Source organism: Podarcis muralis, chromosome 3 (assembly GCF_964188315.1).
Source record: "Podarcis muralis chromosome 3, rPodMur119.hap1.1, whole genome shotgun sequence".
Classification (NCBI taxonomy): domain Eukaryota; kingdom Metazoa; phylum Chordata; class Lepidosauria; order Squamata; family Lacertidae; genus Podarcis; species Podarcis muralis.
In genome coordinates, this window is record NC_135657.1 from 84653368 (window position 1) to 84672692 (window position 19325).

Here is a 19325-nt window from a genome sequence, read left to right on the forward strand (position 1 = left end):
TTAGAATTTTTCAGAAAAGGAGAACTTCTTTCAGGGAACCAGGTTTAATGCAGCTGCTGCCAGAAACATACTGTTCTTCCAATCCCAATTTTAATCCATTTCTCCTAGCAGCCTGTCTTAGGAAATGGTGGCTATATCCACCCTGGACATTAATGTGCATGTGGGTCACTATTTCCATGTGCACATTTATGTTTTCACTATGTTTTCCATCCACACTAGTGGGCAGTGTTTGGTGGGATGTATTCACACTGTGTGGTGTTGTCACCTCCCTTCAGTTAGTACTTTCCTACCCACAAGTAGTGCCAGAAGCCTGAGGACCATTGTAGCTGTGCATGCAGGCACAGTACTTGTTTATTACTGCATGTGTGCAGCTTTTCAAGTTAAAATTTCAATTTTCGATCTACCAGATTTGCACAAAAGAGCACTTTGAAAAAAGGAAAAAGATGAAGTGTTGCTTCAAGACAGGCAAGGATTTGAAAGCTGTTCACATGAAAGACTGTTGCTTCCTTTCATCATCAAGTTGCTACTTACATGTAAAGAAGCATAAATTAAATTTGGCAGCAATAGTCCATGGGAGAGAATGCTTAGACTGTATTCCTATGCATTGTTACTTCCAAGTGCTATTCAGACCAATATACTTTATTTCCATTTTGATGGCATGTCAGGTTCAAGATGAAAATAGGAAGAAAAGCAACCCTAACATCATGCTTAGATCAATTAAGTTTTATTTTAACCATAGCAGTAGCGCAGAAATAAACAATGAAATTATCTGACAAGAGAAATAAAACTGTTTTTACAAATCCAGTAACATAAAACAAATGTACAGGGAGGAAAATGCAAAGTCCATCAAAAATGCATAAAACAGAATTTGGTTAAAATTCCGGGAGGAGGAAATCCACACGTTTATAATGTGGCTTTAAATAAAAACGTAACTACCTGTTTACAATTATAGATACACAAGAAACATACCTGATAGTATCAGGCTCACTTCAATTCAAAATTCATTTAAGACTAAAGGGACCAAGTAGATAAAATAATCTGCTTAGCATGTGCAAACAGCTGTACTTTCCATTTGTGGGCAAGATGCCAACAGAATCTTATAGACAGGTTTTGAAGACTAGTGCTTAGTTATTCAGAAATGAAAGGCAACAATAAAACATAAACTTCCACAACTGAAATATTGACAAAGAAAAATTCAGAAAACCATTTAAATGCATTTGCTTTTCATTAGATAAATCTGACAACGAACAGAGCTTACATTCTACGACAGAAGTGTGCTTACACCCACTAAAATATTTTTTTGAGTATACTTAACTCTGTTAGAATGTGGCGTTCATGTTCGTTCTCCTAAATTGTGTACATGGATTTGGTCTATTTATATATAACATCTTCCCTTGCGATTCAAGATTACACTTGAAGGCTTTTCAACTAATCTGGAAATCTGCACCATTATCATAATGACTTGAAGTTCTGTTAATGGCGATCAGATGTGTTGAAAACTAGCTTTGACTATCTAGAAAACATTTGCATACCTTAAATAAAAGAAAGATTTAGGACAAAGGGAGAAGGGAATAAAACGTTATTAATCCCTGAAACCAAATACACTTTTTATACAAAAATACTGATATTAAAATGTTAATATCAAAGATAAATAGGCTACACCTTCCACATAATTTACAAAGCATGTTTATTTCTGCAAAAAGGAAAGAGAGACTTACTTCTTCCCTAATGATGTGTGACACAATGTGGGAGGGAAGAAGAGCAGTTCAGCATGATCCCTGCAAGGATCCCCTCCAGCTTGCGCCAAGTTGCGGGCCTGAGATGGGCTACCTGTGGTTTCATTACCTACAAGCTACATTATAAACAAGTTGAATCATAAATTGTGATTATGTCACAGTCATTGGTGGAAGAAGAAGCAATGCAACTGAGAATTATCCAGCCAAAGTTAGCACAGTCAAGCCCCATGAATTCCAGTGCTGAAAAACAGCAGGACTTCAAAGTGGGAAACTTTGCCTGAATTGTTCCCTGTATTTATCAAATAAAACAAAATACTATTTTTAAGACCAATAAAGAAAAAGAAATCTATTAAACTTAAGGACACAAAAATGGAAACTTAGTGCACTATATAGAAATAAACGTTTCACCATTTCCTGCCTTATATACATTTGTAGAATTCAATCCTTATTTAAGTGAAATGCACAAACAAAAATGTGCTTCATGCCACCAAGTGGACTTTAGAGGTATAGCACAGACCCTGAAGAACTCTGCAAAATCTTAACATTAACTAACCTACAGTAGCTTTACAAACCCAAATACTTCTAAACACAGCATTTGTTAAAGAGAATTCTGAAGCAATCCTAATGAATTTTGCGTCAATGGAACTTTTAAAATAATCTGATGCGAAGAATAAAAACACATCTCATTGTATTCTACATATTACTTATACCACTAAACCAAAATACTTTATTGTAGCTTCTCTAACATTCCTACCGTTTTGAGAGCTTTTTCTAGAGACAAGACCGTGTAACTGTTCAGAAAAATTGTGCAAGGCTATGCACTAAGCTATGCCACCAAACCTGGGTCATGACCAACAGTTTAAGGTAAAGCAGGAAGAGATACAGGTGGGAGGCAAATCATTATCGGCTTTGCGCAAAACGTTTTGGCCACGTTCATCAATGGGCTCAGAAGAAAGGCAAAATATTATGGAACGCCTAGAACCCTCATCCCCAGGTAATCCATTTTAAATCACTAGATTGCAACTATGCACCTGATCCAATAAGGCACAATTGGGTTGACTCAATTGTTGCTTGCTTGCTTGCTTCTCCTTCATTGGACAGTGAACTAGATCAAAGTCTGAAATGTTGCACACTGTATGACTGGTAGCCAGAAAGAAGTTTTGCATGAGCAAAGGATCTTCTCTTACAGATAGATAATAGGCTTGTGCAAGGCACCATGATGGGAACACACACCACTGAAATAATACATGCAGTAGCCTTCAGGTCTGCACATAGTATTCCTTCTCCAGAGATATTCTTGTGTAAATAGTAAACAGATGATTAGATGTTAGAGGTGGGGGAAGAAATGGGGACACCGAATGCGGTCTCCCGCTCTACAGTACAATGTCTGACAATGCTGTGATGTTCAGCGCCATCAGAATGGATGACCAGGCTGATTTTTATTCGCTAGTGTTTGCATGGCGTGGGAGTACTGTGCAAAGTGTTTCTCAGTTTTAAAAACCACTTTCATAACCAATAGGGAAGGACTTGCAAGCATAAACTTGTTGCTGAACATGGATTCCATTCGTGGGATTCGGCTGACAGTGTTCCATTCTATTTTGGTTACTCATTGTATTCAATAGTTCCAGGAGCAAGAGAATTTTCTTACTGTGTTATTTGATTCGTTTGTGTGTGTGTGTTTGTATGTGGTATTTGCTGTTTAAGTTTGCTGATATTCATATATAAAATTATTAGAGAAAATATCATTAGAACAGGAATACGGAAATAAGAGTTTAACTTAAAATGACAAACAAGTTGCAAATGTTTGGTTTCAGGCACACACAAGATAAAACAGGAAAAGACCACGGAGTGCTCATTTCAAGACACCATGCGCCTCGATTTAAATAGAATAGCTACAGAGTTATTCCTGATTTGTTGCATTTAGCTATAAATACAGAATATGCTCCACATCTTAAAAACTGAGTGAAGACACTAGAAGAACAAAATACACTATTTCATATACAAAAAAAGTTTTGTTAATGCTTTTCAAAAAAGGAAAGCATTAAAGACAAGAAAAATGATTCAAAGTGATCTGAATGATCCAAATTAACTATTAAAATCATGAACATGTTGGAAAGCTTTTTCCAAGTACTTAGATACAAACAAACTATAAACAATGTGAATTTAAAATATTTTTTCTCAAAATATATAAATGTTCCTGACAAATTCAAGTAAAGTAACCTCTAAATAATACTGCCAGGTACCTTATCAAAATTTTAGTTCAACTAGCTAAAACCCAAAATATACACACAGCACCAAACAATATATCAACTGAGCTGCTCTGATTATCTTTCCAAATCGGAACCTTTCTACATCTAATTAAATACAACTCGATATTTTCATTATTTTTTAAAGCAAAGTCTAAAAAAAAAAATTCTAAATTTAAAATACTGAGACTTTTTCAGCAAAATTTGGAATCGCTGGAGAAGTTCATATAAGACAGGAGTGACAACCCGAATAGGAAAAATGCCCCTGGCCAAACAATATATCTGTCCTGCAGTACATGCAACCATACTGAAAACAAACAGAATAAACCCAGTTCCCCCATCAAAATAGTGTTGATGTGACTGCATTCTTTTAAAGCAGGGGCTTGCTGAAGCTCAGTTTAGACCAAATTTTATTTCCAGGGAATTTAACAATTTTGAGCATATATTCCACACTTCGGCTGTCTTAATCTCTCTTATTATTTTAAAAAAAGGGGGGGGGGCAGAAAATATATATGTAAAAACTTGGGAGCCAATCCATCCTTCTATCGCACACCATTTTTCTTCAGGGTCACGTGAGAAGAGTAGATTGCATTTACAGCCCTGGAAGGCAGCAAGCTGACTGGATGTACACAAGAGAGTGGCCCATATGGGTGGCCTTCCATGGCAGGTACTGGGTGGACCCATTGTCCAGTGCTTGTATCCAGCCAATGACAGGACATTGGCAATGGGGAGGGGCAGAGGGAGAGGAGAAAGTCTTCACAACCAAAGAGCAGGCCTTAGAGCTGCACATGGTGCCTAATTTCACCGAATCTTCAGTATAATTTCTTGTAAAATGGAAGGGGGGAGGTTTTGGCATGGGGCATGGAAAGAAAGGAGGGTGGCCAATAGAGAAAAGTGAGCCCACCTAATTTTGCTTCTAGTACCTGGCCACCATTAGGCTTGGCACTGCCTATACAGGGCCCCAGTCCTGGCCACAGCTGGCATGTGCTTCCTTGATAGGTTACCCCCAGGGGAATGCAGTCCTCAACAGCAAACTTGTCGCTGAGCCCTGCTTTAGAGGATTCCATTTGGTGCAGCTACACACACACGGGAATGGATCATGCCCCAACATGTGTGTTGTGGATCATGACAGCAATCAAATAATAATGTGCATTGTCTTGACTATGGAGAGTGAACAATGAGGCTATATATTTTTTTTGTAAAAAAATGTAGCTCATGCCATTATAAGCTATGGTGAGCCGTATTGCTTAGGAGGAAGAACATGGAGAAAGCTCAGATTGTGCATAAAGATGCTGAGATTGCAGAATGTGGCCCCTCACAGGTGAGACTGCACTATATATGTTCAGACACACACACACACACACACACAATTAACGGCAATGTGAAAGTGGCCATAGTACTATGATACACCTATAGATATCTCCTGCATTTGCTTGGGCTAGTTTCACTTCTTTCTGTACTAATATATATATATATACACACACACACACACACACACACACACACACACGTACCAACCTACAGTAGGTAATCATTTCATGCATCTGACGAAGGCTATGTCACCACGATATATTGTCTTTAAACTGCCACTCTTGTTTTTTGACATCACACTAACATGGCTACCTCTGTGGATTTTCTCACATTCAGACTCCCGTGTTCTCAGAGAGCTCACACTGTGACACTGTGGATCAGGAATAGCCAACATGCAGATGTTGTGGAAAATTCCTGTAAAACCCAGCCAGCATGGTGGGAGTCATGGTCCACAGTATATGGAGGGGATCAAATTGTCTACCCCTGTTCTAGGGTTGTAGCCATGCTAGTTCTACTCAGAGTAAACCCATTTAAATCAAAGAACATGACCAATTTAGGTGCATTAAGTTTCAGTGGGTCTGCTTTGAGTAGGATTTTATTGGATACAACCCTTAAGAGTCTAAAATCCTTAAGGGAAGGGCTTCTGTTGATAAGAATGGCCTGCAATTGTCCTGAATTTAAGAACAGCATGAATTAAGTCCTTATTTTCTTATTTCAGTTATAGGATTAACTTGCACATGGGAAGTGGTCTTCAAATGATTCCCAAGTCCCATCAGCAAGGACCTATCACTTCTGCTGTCTTTGACTACCCTTCCATTTCTTGTTAGAGTTTTGATGTAGCTACATCTCTCCCAAGAACAGCTGAGGACCACTGTCTCCTAGAGCAATATCTATTTTAAGAAGCATCTCCCTTTTATTCATCCTACATGGCAGAACTTTAATTTACTGATGCTGTATATCTGCTCAACAGTTCTCTTTCCCTGCACTGTGTATGGTCATTTTATCCTCAAGTAAAACAAAATGTCAATCTGCCCCAGCCACTGAATATTTCAAACAGCAAGGTTGTTTAATACTACAGGCTAGCCTAGCCTGCATGAATGTTGTTGAACTTTGAAACTCACTCTAGCAAAAATGCTAACATTGGACCATTACTAGAGTCCAAAACTAATCAATGCAAAGGCAGACATCATTCATGAAATACATGGGTACTAGTTCAAGCTACACCATCCTCTTCTATCTGAACATATATACACAAACTTCTCAATGTATTATTGTCAGAACTTTACCTGAGATAAAGGCCTTGGTATATTAAAATAAGGCAGAAGCCCCCTGACATATAAACATGACTAGCTTAAGCATAAGAACACAATTCTATAAGGTGGTATCTTATTAAGGCTTTGCCCTAATGGAAGCACTTCCATTTGCACAAAGGCAGGACCCCTGATTCTGGATTATCTCTACTACTCCAATGCAACTCTTGTGCCCCTCAAAATGCTTCTGAAGGTTGGGAAGCACCTGTAGCACAGAGGCTATAATTGGTCAGGGAGACTTGCCTTGCAAGAGAAGTGCAAAGGACTAGAGCAAAGCCAAGTGAACAATACGAAGGAGCCATTATCAACAATCTACTCAATAACTAAGTTAGCCTTCAATAATTAAGGGCTGTTTCACATATGAAGCCAGCAAGTACATTTGCCAGGAAATAAGCTCCACTGAGACCAATGTGCGACTTCCAGGCTCTGTCTTGCATTAACCACACTCTCACCCCCTGTGTCACAATTAATGGGAGAGAGGCTCAACAGCTCCTTTTCTTTTAAAAAAAGTTTCCTATGTGAAAAGTGCTTCCAGAAATTTAATAAATTTCTATTGTAAGTCTACAATACTGCACAAGGGCAGAAGGAGCATGAAAAAATATCAGCTGATTTCTCAAAGAGTTGCTCAAGGATTCACGAAAGCTTCAACACTCTGGATGCAGTTTTGCAAGCAGAGCTTTTGCTGTTATGTATGAACTCCAAGCCATCAAGATACGGTAGCCAGCAAAAGCTAAATAAGATATATGACAGTACATTTTGTTTTGCAAGTATTAAGGTTAAAAAACCATTAAGAGGTCAACAGGCCATCAGAATGCAAGAAAATTGCATTTTGCTATAGAAAAATAGACTAAAATTATAAACACATGGAATGAACTCAAGAAAACAACATCTCGGCATTGGCTTAACTGGAAAATAAACATTGTTCCATTGAGATGCTCTGTAAAATGCCTACACACAATATCATGTATATAGACCAAAAAAAGGTACCAAGTATTCTAAAGCTTAAATTAGGTAGGAGGGCAGGAGGGAAGCAAGGAAGGGGTAAACCAGGAATCAAAGTACTTCCGGAGAAGATTTTCATTTGCCAGTTGTTCGTGGTTGAGTTTGAGAGACGTGGTAATAGCAATCTGCTGGGTTGCATCTTCCTGATGGCCCAGGTGGGCCATGTGGACCTGGTCCTCCTGGAGCTCCAGGTGGTCCCGGCATACCAATGACTAAGCAAATAACAACAACAGCAACAATATTGTAAAACCAGCTGCATTTAGTGGGTCGAGACGCTTTAAAAAGTAAGATCAAAGGCATTTCTTTCATGCACTAAAGGGCAGCTTATATGCAACCAATCTTAGAAGTATCACCCCCCTCTCACAGTTCTTTTACTAATCCGCTGTTCTGGTTATGATAAATATGAACTTATGTTTTTACCTGAAGGGCCAGGTGGACCAGGATCACCTGGCAGGCCAATTCCAGGCTCACCTCTTTCACCTTTCTGTCCTCTGTAGCCTATAGGAGATAAACAAAAAAGGAATAAGAGTGCCCTGAAATCACAGAATATATACTTTTCCTAACCTCTTTCCCAATATTAGAATGATAAAAATTATAACTCCCTCCTACACTAATGATGACAATTTAGATAGCTCTTTTTAAAACATTCCTTCCACAAATTCCTAATGAAACTGAATGGATCATGAGATCCAGGGGCTGCTTGCTAAGTCCCCCTTTCACAATCTTCTAGAATTACCACCCTGCCTTGATTTGGTCCTCCAAGAGTGGATTAGAAACCCTTCACTGAGGATGACAGCAGGCATCAAAATGACTTATTTTTCTCTCATAACACTTTTAAACAAACCCGATAATAAGTTTTGACCGGGAGTTGACAGAGAATTACATACATCCATAGCAAGTGTGGCGTACAAGAAACATAATGGATTTCACATAGTATTACAGTAGGAATCGTAAACCTGAAAATTAGGCACCATCAAACTTTTAACTTACTTTGAAATAAAAAGGGGAAAGAGTTTTGTGGAAAAGGGAGCTACTATAGGAGGAATGGGAGGGATTCATGCTTGCTTTGAACACAGGACTCCTATGTTCAAATCCCTGCTTTGCGTGCTGGGCCAGGCCATGCTTCACTAGAAACTGGTAAGTATTATAGTTACAGCCATTCTGGGGAGGTTGCTGAAAAACGCATAGCTTTTTCACATGAAGATGTGCAACATGCAGCCTTGCTTACCAAGTGGATCTTCGTTTTAAATGTTATGCTTGGCGCTAGCATAGAGACCTTCTATGTGATGTAGAAGACCCATGTGGAAAGTGGTACTACTAACAGAATGAAATGGCATCCCCAAAACTCCAGCCTTTTAACAAGAGAGAAAGAGCTCGCCACTCTTGATGATCCGTTGCATGCATGTTTGGGCTGAAGTTGGGTCCTGGGTCTGAAAAGGCTAACTATTATTTAGACTTCTTTTGGCTTTTCCCCAGGGAAGAAGCAGCCGAGCAAGCAAATGGCAGCCAGCAGACACAGTTACAATGATGTAGAATAAATAGGACTAGCCAAATGTGGAACCCTCCAAATGTGGTTGGACTACAGCTGCCATCATTCTTCAAGTGTGACCATACCAGCTGGCGAATACTACATTATCTGGAGGGCACAACATTGGCTATTTCTGAATGTTATAGCTATCAGCAAGGAGGAAACCCATGTTCCTGACAAGAGAGAACATTTGAGGCACATGTCTACCAACCAGAGTTTCCAGTGCCAGGTAGGACATCTACTTTTTAGAGTTTCTGGATAGAGGCCATTAGAAGAACATGAGTGTGGATCAATATGAGTTTAACTAATGTTACCTCAACAGTAATGGGCCCCAGAAAGCTTATAGACTAGCCTTGGAGTTGTTCTATATGCCACCTAAGGGGCTAAACTCAGGAAACAGAAGGATAAATTAGGTCTACTTTAAATATATCCGAGATCTAATGGTAGAAACATATCACAAAACACATAAATACTTCTTGTTCAACAAGTTGATTATGATATAATTGCTGCAGTCGCCTTTGATTTTAAAGCACAAAAACATGGTATTTTTGTTCACCTACCAACAATGCTCCAATGTCCCTCAAAACAACTCAAAAGATGACTAAAGCACGTATTTGGGAGAACACGTGACATGCGAGGGTAGCATGCATGGCACCACAGAATGGACCAATATTAACAGACAAATAAGCAGGCACTGGAACTGAAAACAAAACCTTTTTAAATTAAAAATGCAATAAAAACAATGGGTGGAATTCAAGGTTAGGCCTACTTAGAGCAGACACATTTAAATCAAGGAACATGACTAAGTTAGATCTACTAATTTTATTCCAAGTAAAAGTTAGTTGAACTCCACCCATTATCTTCATATGTTAGTTGTGAAATCTGTGTCCTTTGGGGTAGAGCTGTACAAAATACTGTTGACCTTCCGTTACCATGATTATTTTTTATATAAATATATTTGCCAGAAATGTGGTAAACTTTGTTTTAATTCCTACTCTTTCACACCATAATCGGGGCATCTATTGCATTTCCCAATTGTTACACCCCCTCGGTTTTCTTTAGTCTTACAATAAGTAGCATTTTTATATGATAAAAAAGCTCTGTTGAGCTATACATTAAAACAAAGAGGGCAATCCTGCTGCACATTAATCTGTAGAATGCACCATCCATAAAGAAATAAAACAATATTAATAATAAATCGCCTTCAAAATTACATGTACAGAATGAAAATGCATCACAAAGAATCAACACAGGCTGAGAAGTTCTGTGTACATTCAAGTAATTAAAGAAAGCTAATAACACAACTGTCTGCTCACATTTTAAGGTTATGAATGGTGTAAAACAAAGCTCAGTTACATATAAACCAATGCTTTTGTACACCGCTGAGTAACAAAAACAACTGCGCATTTAATAAAACATTTCATGAACAACTTTCTAAACTTCTTTATTTTACAGAATCAAAACAGTGAGAAAAAACATTTAGATATGTAATAACACCACCATTAAAGAACAATCCAAAAACAGATCTCTAGCAGTACAGTCGATTTTACATGAGGTATATTTTACTAATGATTAAACTTCTGGAGTTTAACTTCACAGTCTACCTGAGTGAGATTTTAAGTTCGCTTTAGAGCAAAATGATTTACAGCTATGAAACAAGGTTCTTAACAGGCTGGTCAGAAGACTGGGCTCCTGCACTTTCAATAGTTCCATACAAGAGGGAATTTCAACAAGTTTAGTTTTTTATTAAAGACACATGGGCCCTATCCATTTTTTTCATTTGGCTATATAACAAAGATGTAGATTTAGCACCTACACCAACTAGTTATAATGCTGCAGTACGAGAATGCTTCCCTCGTTCTCTCAGAATGGCAATGGCCCTCACCCATGAGGTGCCAGAACTGAGTTCTGGCGTTTTCTGGCTCAATACCCCCCACCCACCCCCCGATTATAACCTTCCAGAGAGAAAGCTCAGGACTCTTTCATGCTCCAAGGCACCTTAACAACTCTTTTTTTTTGGGGGGGGGATAATCTATGAGCATGCAAATCTTTTGAAATATATTTTTATATTTATGTTCTGTGTGAAGCTAGCGCAGAACCTTCTCATTAATCCAAAAGCCATATACTGGAGGGGGGGGGGACATTTTTAGACAGTTTCCCTAATGATCCAGTGTTACCTGACATACATAGATATTTGCTCAATGAACAAAATAATTTTCTTTATACTAACTTTTATCCCAGTAAATAGCAAATGGGCATATAAAGTTTCCTGCTTTATCTCTGTATGTGCAAAATAACTTCCCTCAAAGCAGTCATATAGTTTAGTAGTTGCTTGATGGCTGGTATGTTTTGGCTTTGGGAAGAGTGAAAGAGAAAGGAGCCTGAATATTGTATCTGGTAGACAACAAAGCTGGGGGGGGGGGGGAGCTAAAGGCATATTTTGGTGGAACTAATACTGCTTTAGACATTTTCCTTTAGTATTTTTTCTCTAGTTTTGACCCACTGACCCTTAGCAATCACTACGACTTGAACTTTGCCAGAAGCAAAACCCCACAAAACATTCTCTTGCATACCCCGCAACCACAATAACTCTGTTTCTATGTTTATTGCTTTATTATAAAGGCAAAATAGTAACAGCGCATCACACCATTTTAAATAGTTTTAATTTTGTTCATTGTCTAAATTGTTTCTCTATAACCAGGCCTGTGGCTGATTAAACATTCTACAGCCTTTTAAATGTGTTCACGGGAGCAGGGTTATTGGTTTGGTTTTTCTGCTTTTACTTTTTATTACGCATTTTGCATTTTTATCTTGTGACCTTCAGATAAAGGGTGGTATGCAAATTTAATTTAATAATAATAATAATAATAATAATAATAAATTATAAGGAAAGAGGCACTGAGGCCAAATCTTCCACATATGGCAGATAATTCCTTTTGCCACGAAAGCCCTGTTCTCAGATCTATGGGAACTGACAGTGGTTATGAAATGATGGAATTCTGCACATGAAAGTTATTTTGTTATTGCTCCATATGAGTGGGGGGGGGGGAGGGAACCCTAGTGAGCACAGGCTCAGATTAAGCCTGTTGGTGTTGTTTTTAGGGTGTGTCCATGTACATAAAAAGAACAAGGAAAGCTGCCTTATACTGAGTACTCTACACCAACTGGGAGATCCTCTCTAGGGTCAAGTTACAGGGAACCAGGCAGAGGGCCTTCTTGGTAGTGGCGCCCTGACATCTCCCACCAGATGTCAAAGAGAACAACAACTACCAGACTTTTAGAAGACATCTGAAGGCTGCCCTGTTTAGGGAAGCTTTTAATGTTTGATGCATTAGAGTATTTTAATATATATATATTTTGGAAGCCGCCCAGAGTGGCTGGGGAAGCCCAGCCAGATGGGCGGAGTACAAATGAATTATTATTATTATTAGGGTTTCGGACAGAGGAAAATCCCAGCCCTACTTGAAGATGCCGGGAATTGAAGGCTGGGGGCTAGCACTGTGCTGCCTGTACTACAAATGAGCACGCCCCTGGTTCTGGGTGCAGGTGTTTCTCCCCACCCAGTGTAACCTGAAGTGTGTTCCAACAGTAGAAACCCAAGTCTGCATGTGAATAGTAACTACCATGAGATTTAAAGCAGCTCTCTCTTTTAGATCTAGAATATTCAGCATGCACACGTAGTATTACAGATAAAAAAATAAGGGGATAATTCAGACAAAGTTAAGCACATTTAACACTCTGATTTCTGGGCAAAGTATGAATATATGCTGTGTATGTTATCCTTTGAAGCCTAACCCTGCCTCTCTTAGGTTGGCAGGAAACAGAAATCTATAGAAGCATTTTGTCTGTTTAATACTTTATATGTCATGTTTTATTACTGGCTGTGGAAGGCTGGAGCAAAGCAGGGCAGCAGGGGAGACAATCACAGCAGCTCTTTCTATGCACATATATTTGCTGTTGTGCTTTTATTAATCTCTCTCTTTCCCCCTCAGTGTAGATCAGACCTCCAGTTTATGTATTGCATTGATCTGATTCGAGGAAGAGTGCAGGAAACACAACACAACAGAGAGACTTGTAGTACCTTAAATACTATTTGCTTGTTGTGGTATACATTTTTTTTAATGGGCCAGAGACCACACCGGCAGATACACAAAGCTTCTTCCACAATAAAATTGTTAATCTTTAAGTTGCCTTTATGGGAGATTTATTAAGAATGGGTTAGCCTTGGGTGTTCAAGGGAAAGATTTCTGAATGAATTATGAAATGGTAAAATATTTATTACACAGGTGCATCTTCTTCTAATAATATATAATGATTTGCGATTCAAAATGCATGGTTCCTTCTGATGTTTTAAAAATCACATTGCTCTTGGCGTGTCATATGTCATACAAGAGGGTATGTCATATACAAGCAGCAACCATATAATCTCCTTACAACTAAAGCGGTAAAAGCAGCTTTATCTCTCCCCACCACCACCTCACTGCCCCACACATTTTCCCCATGAAATGTAGTTCCCCAAGTCTTCACTTTGGCAAACACACCGACGTGAAGGAGTTTCACATTATAGCTTGGTTTGTTTCTCGGTTACATCTTAAAACAACCCACTGTGCGTGACCCTCATGAAAACAATCTTAGCAGAGACATTCAAGTCGACCATTTACAACAATTTGCATATTTAGATGATGAGCAAACCACTTGTGGTTAAAAACAAAATCTCTGGAAGTCCCCCTGTAAGGCTCTCCTCGATCCTTTCCTCCTGCTTCTTCTCATTCTGAGCCCATCACACTTTTCAACCTTCAGTCAAGGATTTGCTCTTATCAGCCTCTATAGCCTTTATTCTTCTCACAGGGTTTGCGTTTCCACATTTCTTCAGCTTTGCTTTCATGTTCTTCACTCCAGTCTGACTTGCTCTGACTCCAGAGCAGACCAAACTAACAAAAGATAATAATTAAGAACTACCTATATTCATATATGGTTCATTATTTACTATCCCGCCCCCGTTTTTATTTTTACAGCATGTGTTCTAATTATTCTTCCTGTAAATCTAAATTGGCAATATTGGGTGTGTGTCAAGGATACATACTGAGGAGGTCTGATTCACTGGCATCTGGATGAGGCTGAACAAATACAAATAAATCACAGATTTCCCCCACCCAGTTAATCAATGCACACTGTCTTTTACAATCTGACAAGGAATGTATGCTAGATATGTTGCAAATCTAATTATGAAAATGTGAATACAATTAGATTTGCAATAAGAAAGATGCATTGTAACGTTCAAGTTTTAGATTTCCCCCTTATACATTAATTTTTCAAATTTTACAGATTGGAGCCACAGGACTACAGACTCTATAGCTCAAATAACTGATTTGTGAGATGATGCTCTCATTACTAGGTTTGGTCTCAGTACTGCAAGTTTAGGAAAGGTGTGAATCAGTATCCTAATGTTAAAAGTTATTACGATTATTATGCATTGATTAGAAGTTTTTAATATACAAAAACACACACCTACTACGTGTTAATATATTGGTCTAGTCTGGAAAACAGTAGTATGGATTTAAAAGTTAATCATTAGGAAGCTAAATGTATATAGGTCCACCCAACTCTGAAGATATATTTTTTTAAATAAAATACATAGAAAGGCATTTGTTTTGGAAGCCCTACCTGGAGGTCCAGGTTCTCCGGGTGGCCCAGGTAGCCCATCTTTTCCTGGAAGACCTGGTTTCCCATGAGTTTGGGAAGCAAGCATGGCAGCGGGCAATTTGAGCTGAGATACAAACTGAGCCATCCTCTCTTCAGTTATATATATAAAAAACCAAACAAAAAGCATGAATTACATTAGATGCATGAGCACACTTAAAACAAGGGATCGCCATTCCATTCTACCAAATATTTTAAAAGTAGCTGAGCTTCAAATTATTACTCATTCATCAACTTCAAAAGCAATATGGTATTCCAGTTTTCTGAACAACCAAACTGCTGGTGCTGTTCATACAGTTATGTACAATATATGCAATGGGGTAAACAGCAGCTTCAGGAGGTAATTTCAACCAGGAAAATGGTTAGGGAATAGAGTTTAAGCTCCATACTTCCCCCAATACCAAAGGATTGATCCAAGTTTGACACCTATGCAGATGTGTTTGTCATTTTTTTAAAAAAAGGGGGCGAGAGATCCCATCACAGAACTTCCACCATCTCCTGTCCTTGTGTCCTGACGCTGACTGAACCCTCTCCTTCCCCAACCCTGACTCAGCACAGGGATACAGATATGCACACCAGGCCATTTATGTTCCTTATCCATCTGATCCTAAAGAGGTCAGTGAATGAACTCAATGTGAGTAAACAGACAGACAAGAGAAGTAGTCTTTTTTTTTTTGGCACCACCCGTTTCAGGAATAAGTGCACAACATATTCTAGTTTCTGGATAGGACAGTGCTGCCCACAAAAGATTGGACTTGCAGTTTGGGACTGCTTCTGGATTCAGTCATTATTCCAGGGTGCTCAAATGGCAGCACTTGGCCAAGGATGTATTTTTCCAGCTTAGGGCTAAGGCTGCTGCTGTAGCGTTGCCATTTCTTAGAGGAGGCAACAGTCCTTCATAGGACAATGCTCATCGTAATAGCCAGTCTAGGCTACTACAGTCATGTGTGCTCTATATTGGGATAACTTGGAAGGTGGTTTACAAAATTCAAATGATCCAAATTCTTAATGGGGGATGATGACATGGAGAACAAGTTGCACAGGTTATTACGTTGTTTCCACCAGTGCTTTTCTTCTGGGGGGGAGGTGCCTGTACTGCATACCCTTGGGTACCCCCAGAAAAAAGCACTGGTTTCTGCACTCTGTTTAAGATTCTGGTGCTAACATTTAAAGCACTAGATTAGAATTAGCCAACATGGTGCCCTCTATGTTGGGCCATACCTGACCACTGGCACTGTTGGTTGAGTTTTGGAGGGCACCATGTTGACTACCCCTGGATAAACTATATGGGGCTGTGCTATCTGCCTTTGCAGGGTCAAATTAGCCATGAAGAAGAAGATCCATGATTAGGATCACGGGACGTTTAAAGACATTAACAACAGCCACAGAGTTGGGACGGAAATTCAATTGGGTACAGTGGTGTTTGGGGAAGGGAGATTGTAATCTGCCCTTCTGTATTGTCTTCTTCACTGCTGCTGTTTGCCCCTGGAGGTAAAATACAATCATAGGGGTCTGGTCTACTAACTGCCTTATGATGCTCTTTCATGCCCTTTGTTGTCTGACATTCATAGGGAGCTGCCTTCTACAGAGTCAGGCCAATGGTTCATCTAGCTCAGTTAGTCCACACTGACCAGCAACAGCTCTCTGGGGTTCCATTCAGGCAGGGATTTTCCCGCAGCCCCACTTAGAGAGGCCATGGATTAAACTAGGGAGTTTCTGCATGCAAAGCAGATGCACCACTACCAAAGGCACGGCATTTCCTCATTGAACTGCTAATTGAAACATTTACTCATTTAGATGGAAATAATAACAATTATTTTGTAGCAATCTAAAGGCCATTAGTGTACACAGTGGGCGAATTAATCAGAATCTGTGCACTTAAACTACTTGTATAAGTGCAGCTGAATTCTCCCCCCCCCTTGAATGCTATGTACAATGGGTACATAAATCACAGATGAAAGCAAATATTACTACTGTAGTCATTTTCTTCACATCATGCTTTCTGATACGTCATTTCCTCACCTTCAAAAACTCTAAGGACCTCTTGTCTGATATATTTTTTCATTTCTTCAAATGAAACTGAGTCAGCCTGGCAAAGACATGGAAAGAAAAGTAAGGATAGGTGTTGTCCTCATCAAAATAAGGCAAAGAGAATTTCAAATTTTGTTTTTCAGTGTCCATTAAGAGCTTTGGAACAGTACAGGGAGTGGGAGGTTCTGTTCCTCGCCCCATTTTGCATGGGGGTCCCATTCCTGGCCCCTACAAGCAACAGTGGAGCACGCATAAGAGAGCCCTGCTTCCTTCCACCCCCCTTCTGCCCTATTCCGGGTCCAAAAGGACCTGCGCATCAGTGATTGTGTGTCAATTGGATGCGCCTAAAATGGTTGTCGCCTATACAAACATTTGTAAAGATTACAGTTTAACGGAGAAGATTGCAACAACTATAAAATTAGCTGAATTTACTTGGGCTTAGAAACATGTGTTTCTCTTCCAGAGCCAATTACCTTACCGGTAAGCCTGGGACACCTGGTGAACCTGGAGGGCCCTTATGCCCTGGCGATCCGGGATTCCCTTTGTTCCCTGAGGGTCCCATGGGCCCTACAGACCCTTTCTCTCCTGGAAGGCCTGGCTTTCCTCTTTCACCCTGCAGGCCCCTGTCTCCTGGTATGCCTTGATCCCCCTGTGCAAAAGAGAGACAACGCTTTGTCACCTTTGTCTATGTGACCCTTTCTTGTCTTGACTGCTGAGTTAAGAGCGCTGAAAACTATCACATTCAACTGCAACATGATATGCAAAGAAAACCCTCAAAGATCCTTATAGCAGGCTGCGATACTTTACATGAAAAAGCAAATGCCAATACTATTTCCACTCTTGCTGTAACATCTGAGCTCTGTAAAAATAAAAACGAATGCATGTAGGAAGTTAAAGTAGATAATTCAGAGATGATAATAGGCAAGTGTTGGTTTTCAAAACCAGAACGGTCTTTTGAGGAAGGCAGGAAAAAAAGGAATGGCTTCCGCAGTGCCACGCCTAATCAAAAACCTCCCTGCAGTGATGCCCAATAAGCTAATGGGAAATCTAATAGTGAGCAAAATATGATAATAGCATGAAAAAGACTTCAAGTGAGGTGCATATAAGTATACACATGTTTCAAGAATCTTACTGTGGCATCCAGTACAGGACATAAATCTCGAAATGTTAGAGAGTTACTTATGGGTGGCCTTTTTCGTTCCATAAAAACTGTCCAGGGAACAATGGGTTGCGGCCAATGCTGTATGTCTGATCACCCACCCAAAATGAAAAAGGAAAATAACAGTGAAAAGGAAACAGAAGAGCAAATGAATTTTTTTAATGAGGAACTGGGATGAAGGGAGACCATGAAAATACAGGGATGGGGAAACCTGTGACCCACCAGATATTGGTAGGCTGCAGCTGATCTCATCCCTGACCACTGGCCATGCTGACTGGTTGGTAGTTGGAGCCCATATCATCTCGAGAGCTATAGGTCTCCCAACTCTGATGTAAAGAATATACATGGAACAAACTACAGTGGTACCTCGGGTTACATACTTTTGGACATTTACTGTGCAATCATATGCATGCCTATTCTGAAGTACGGTAAGTCCCACTGAGTGCAGAATTGCAGCCGTAATGAAGGATTCCTATGAAGGGCACAAATGTTTCTTTCCTCTCCATAGTCTTCAACTGTGCATCGAAAGCACAAACTGTACAGCAAATATACATTAGAAGAACATAAAGTGGGGTGGGGGAAATGAGCAAGACAACTTGCCCCCTGAAAAGTGGTACTGAATTATGATTTCATAGAAGAAGAAGAAGAAGAAGAAGAAGAAGAAGAAGAAGAGGAGTTTGGACTTGATATCCCGCCTTTCACTCCCTTTAAGGAGTCTCAAAGCGGCTAACAATCTCCTTTTCTCTTCCTCCCCCACAACAAACACTCTGTGAGGTGAGTGAGGCTGAGAGACTTCAGAGAAGTGTGACTAGCCCAAGGTCACCCAGCAGCTGCATGTGGAGGAGCGGGGAATCAAACCCAGTTCACCAGATTACGAGTCCACCGCTCTTAACCACTACACCACACTGGCTCTCTGTTTGACTCATTTAAATTATGGTACATACAGTATATTGCAACTAACTATGGACGTGGTGAGAAAAGGGCAGAGAGAAAATTAAGTATCACAGGCAAAGGTTGAAAACCTTTATGCCAATCAATTTGACCTCTAAATCAGTTTGATTTCCACTGGCTTAATCTTTGCTACTAACTACAATTGAGACTTCAGGTTCAAGGACTCCTATGACTTGTGATACAATTTTGGACTAATTGAATCTACAAGGTATTCATATTTAGAGTTTAAATAGTTAAGATAGAATACTGAGTGGGAGCAAAGCTAAAACCTTTGCAATCTAACCATTCAAATTAATCAACAGTCCAAAATATTTACAAATGATTAACATTCAAAGAACCCACAGTATAATT

General features: G+C 39.5%; 1 protein-coding gene across 4 annotated transcripts in view; it reads right to left on the reverse strand.

The window, feature by feature from the left end:
- Window positions 1-708: 708 nt before the first annotated feature.
- Window positions 709-19325, reverse strand: part of COL19A1 (collagen type XIX alpha 1 chain) — a 192001-nt gene continuing 173384 nt past the window's right edge. For 3 of the 4 annotated variants that reach the window (XM_077926263.1, XM_077926265.1, XM_077926264.1), the window contains exons 44-48: window positions 17343-17513; window positions 16856-16922; window positions 14798-14926; window positions 8026-8103; window positions 709-7817 (exon numbers count right to left, since the gene is read on the reverse strand). In XM_077926263.1, coding sequence (XP_077782389.1) covers window positions 7681-7817; window positions 8026-8103; window positions 14798-14926; window positions 16856-16922; window positions 17343-17513 — 582 coding nt within the window. In that variant the 3' untranslated portion in view covers window positions 709-7680. Of the gene's footprint in view, window positions 7818-8025; window positions 8104-12553; window positions 14065-14797; window positions 14927-16855; window positions 16923-17342; window positions 17514-19325 lie in introns of those variants that run through there. The other variant, XM_077926266.1, reaches the window with a different exon arrangement.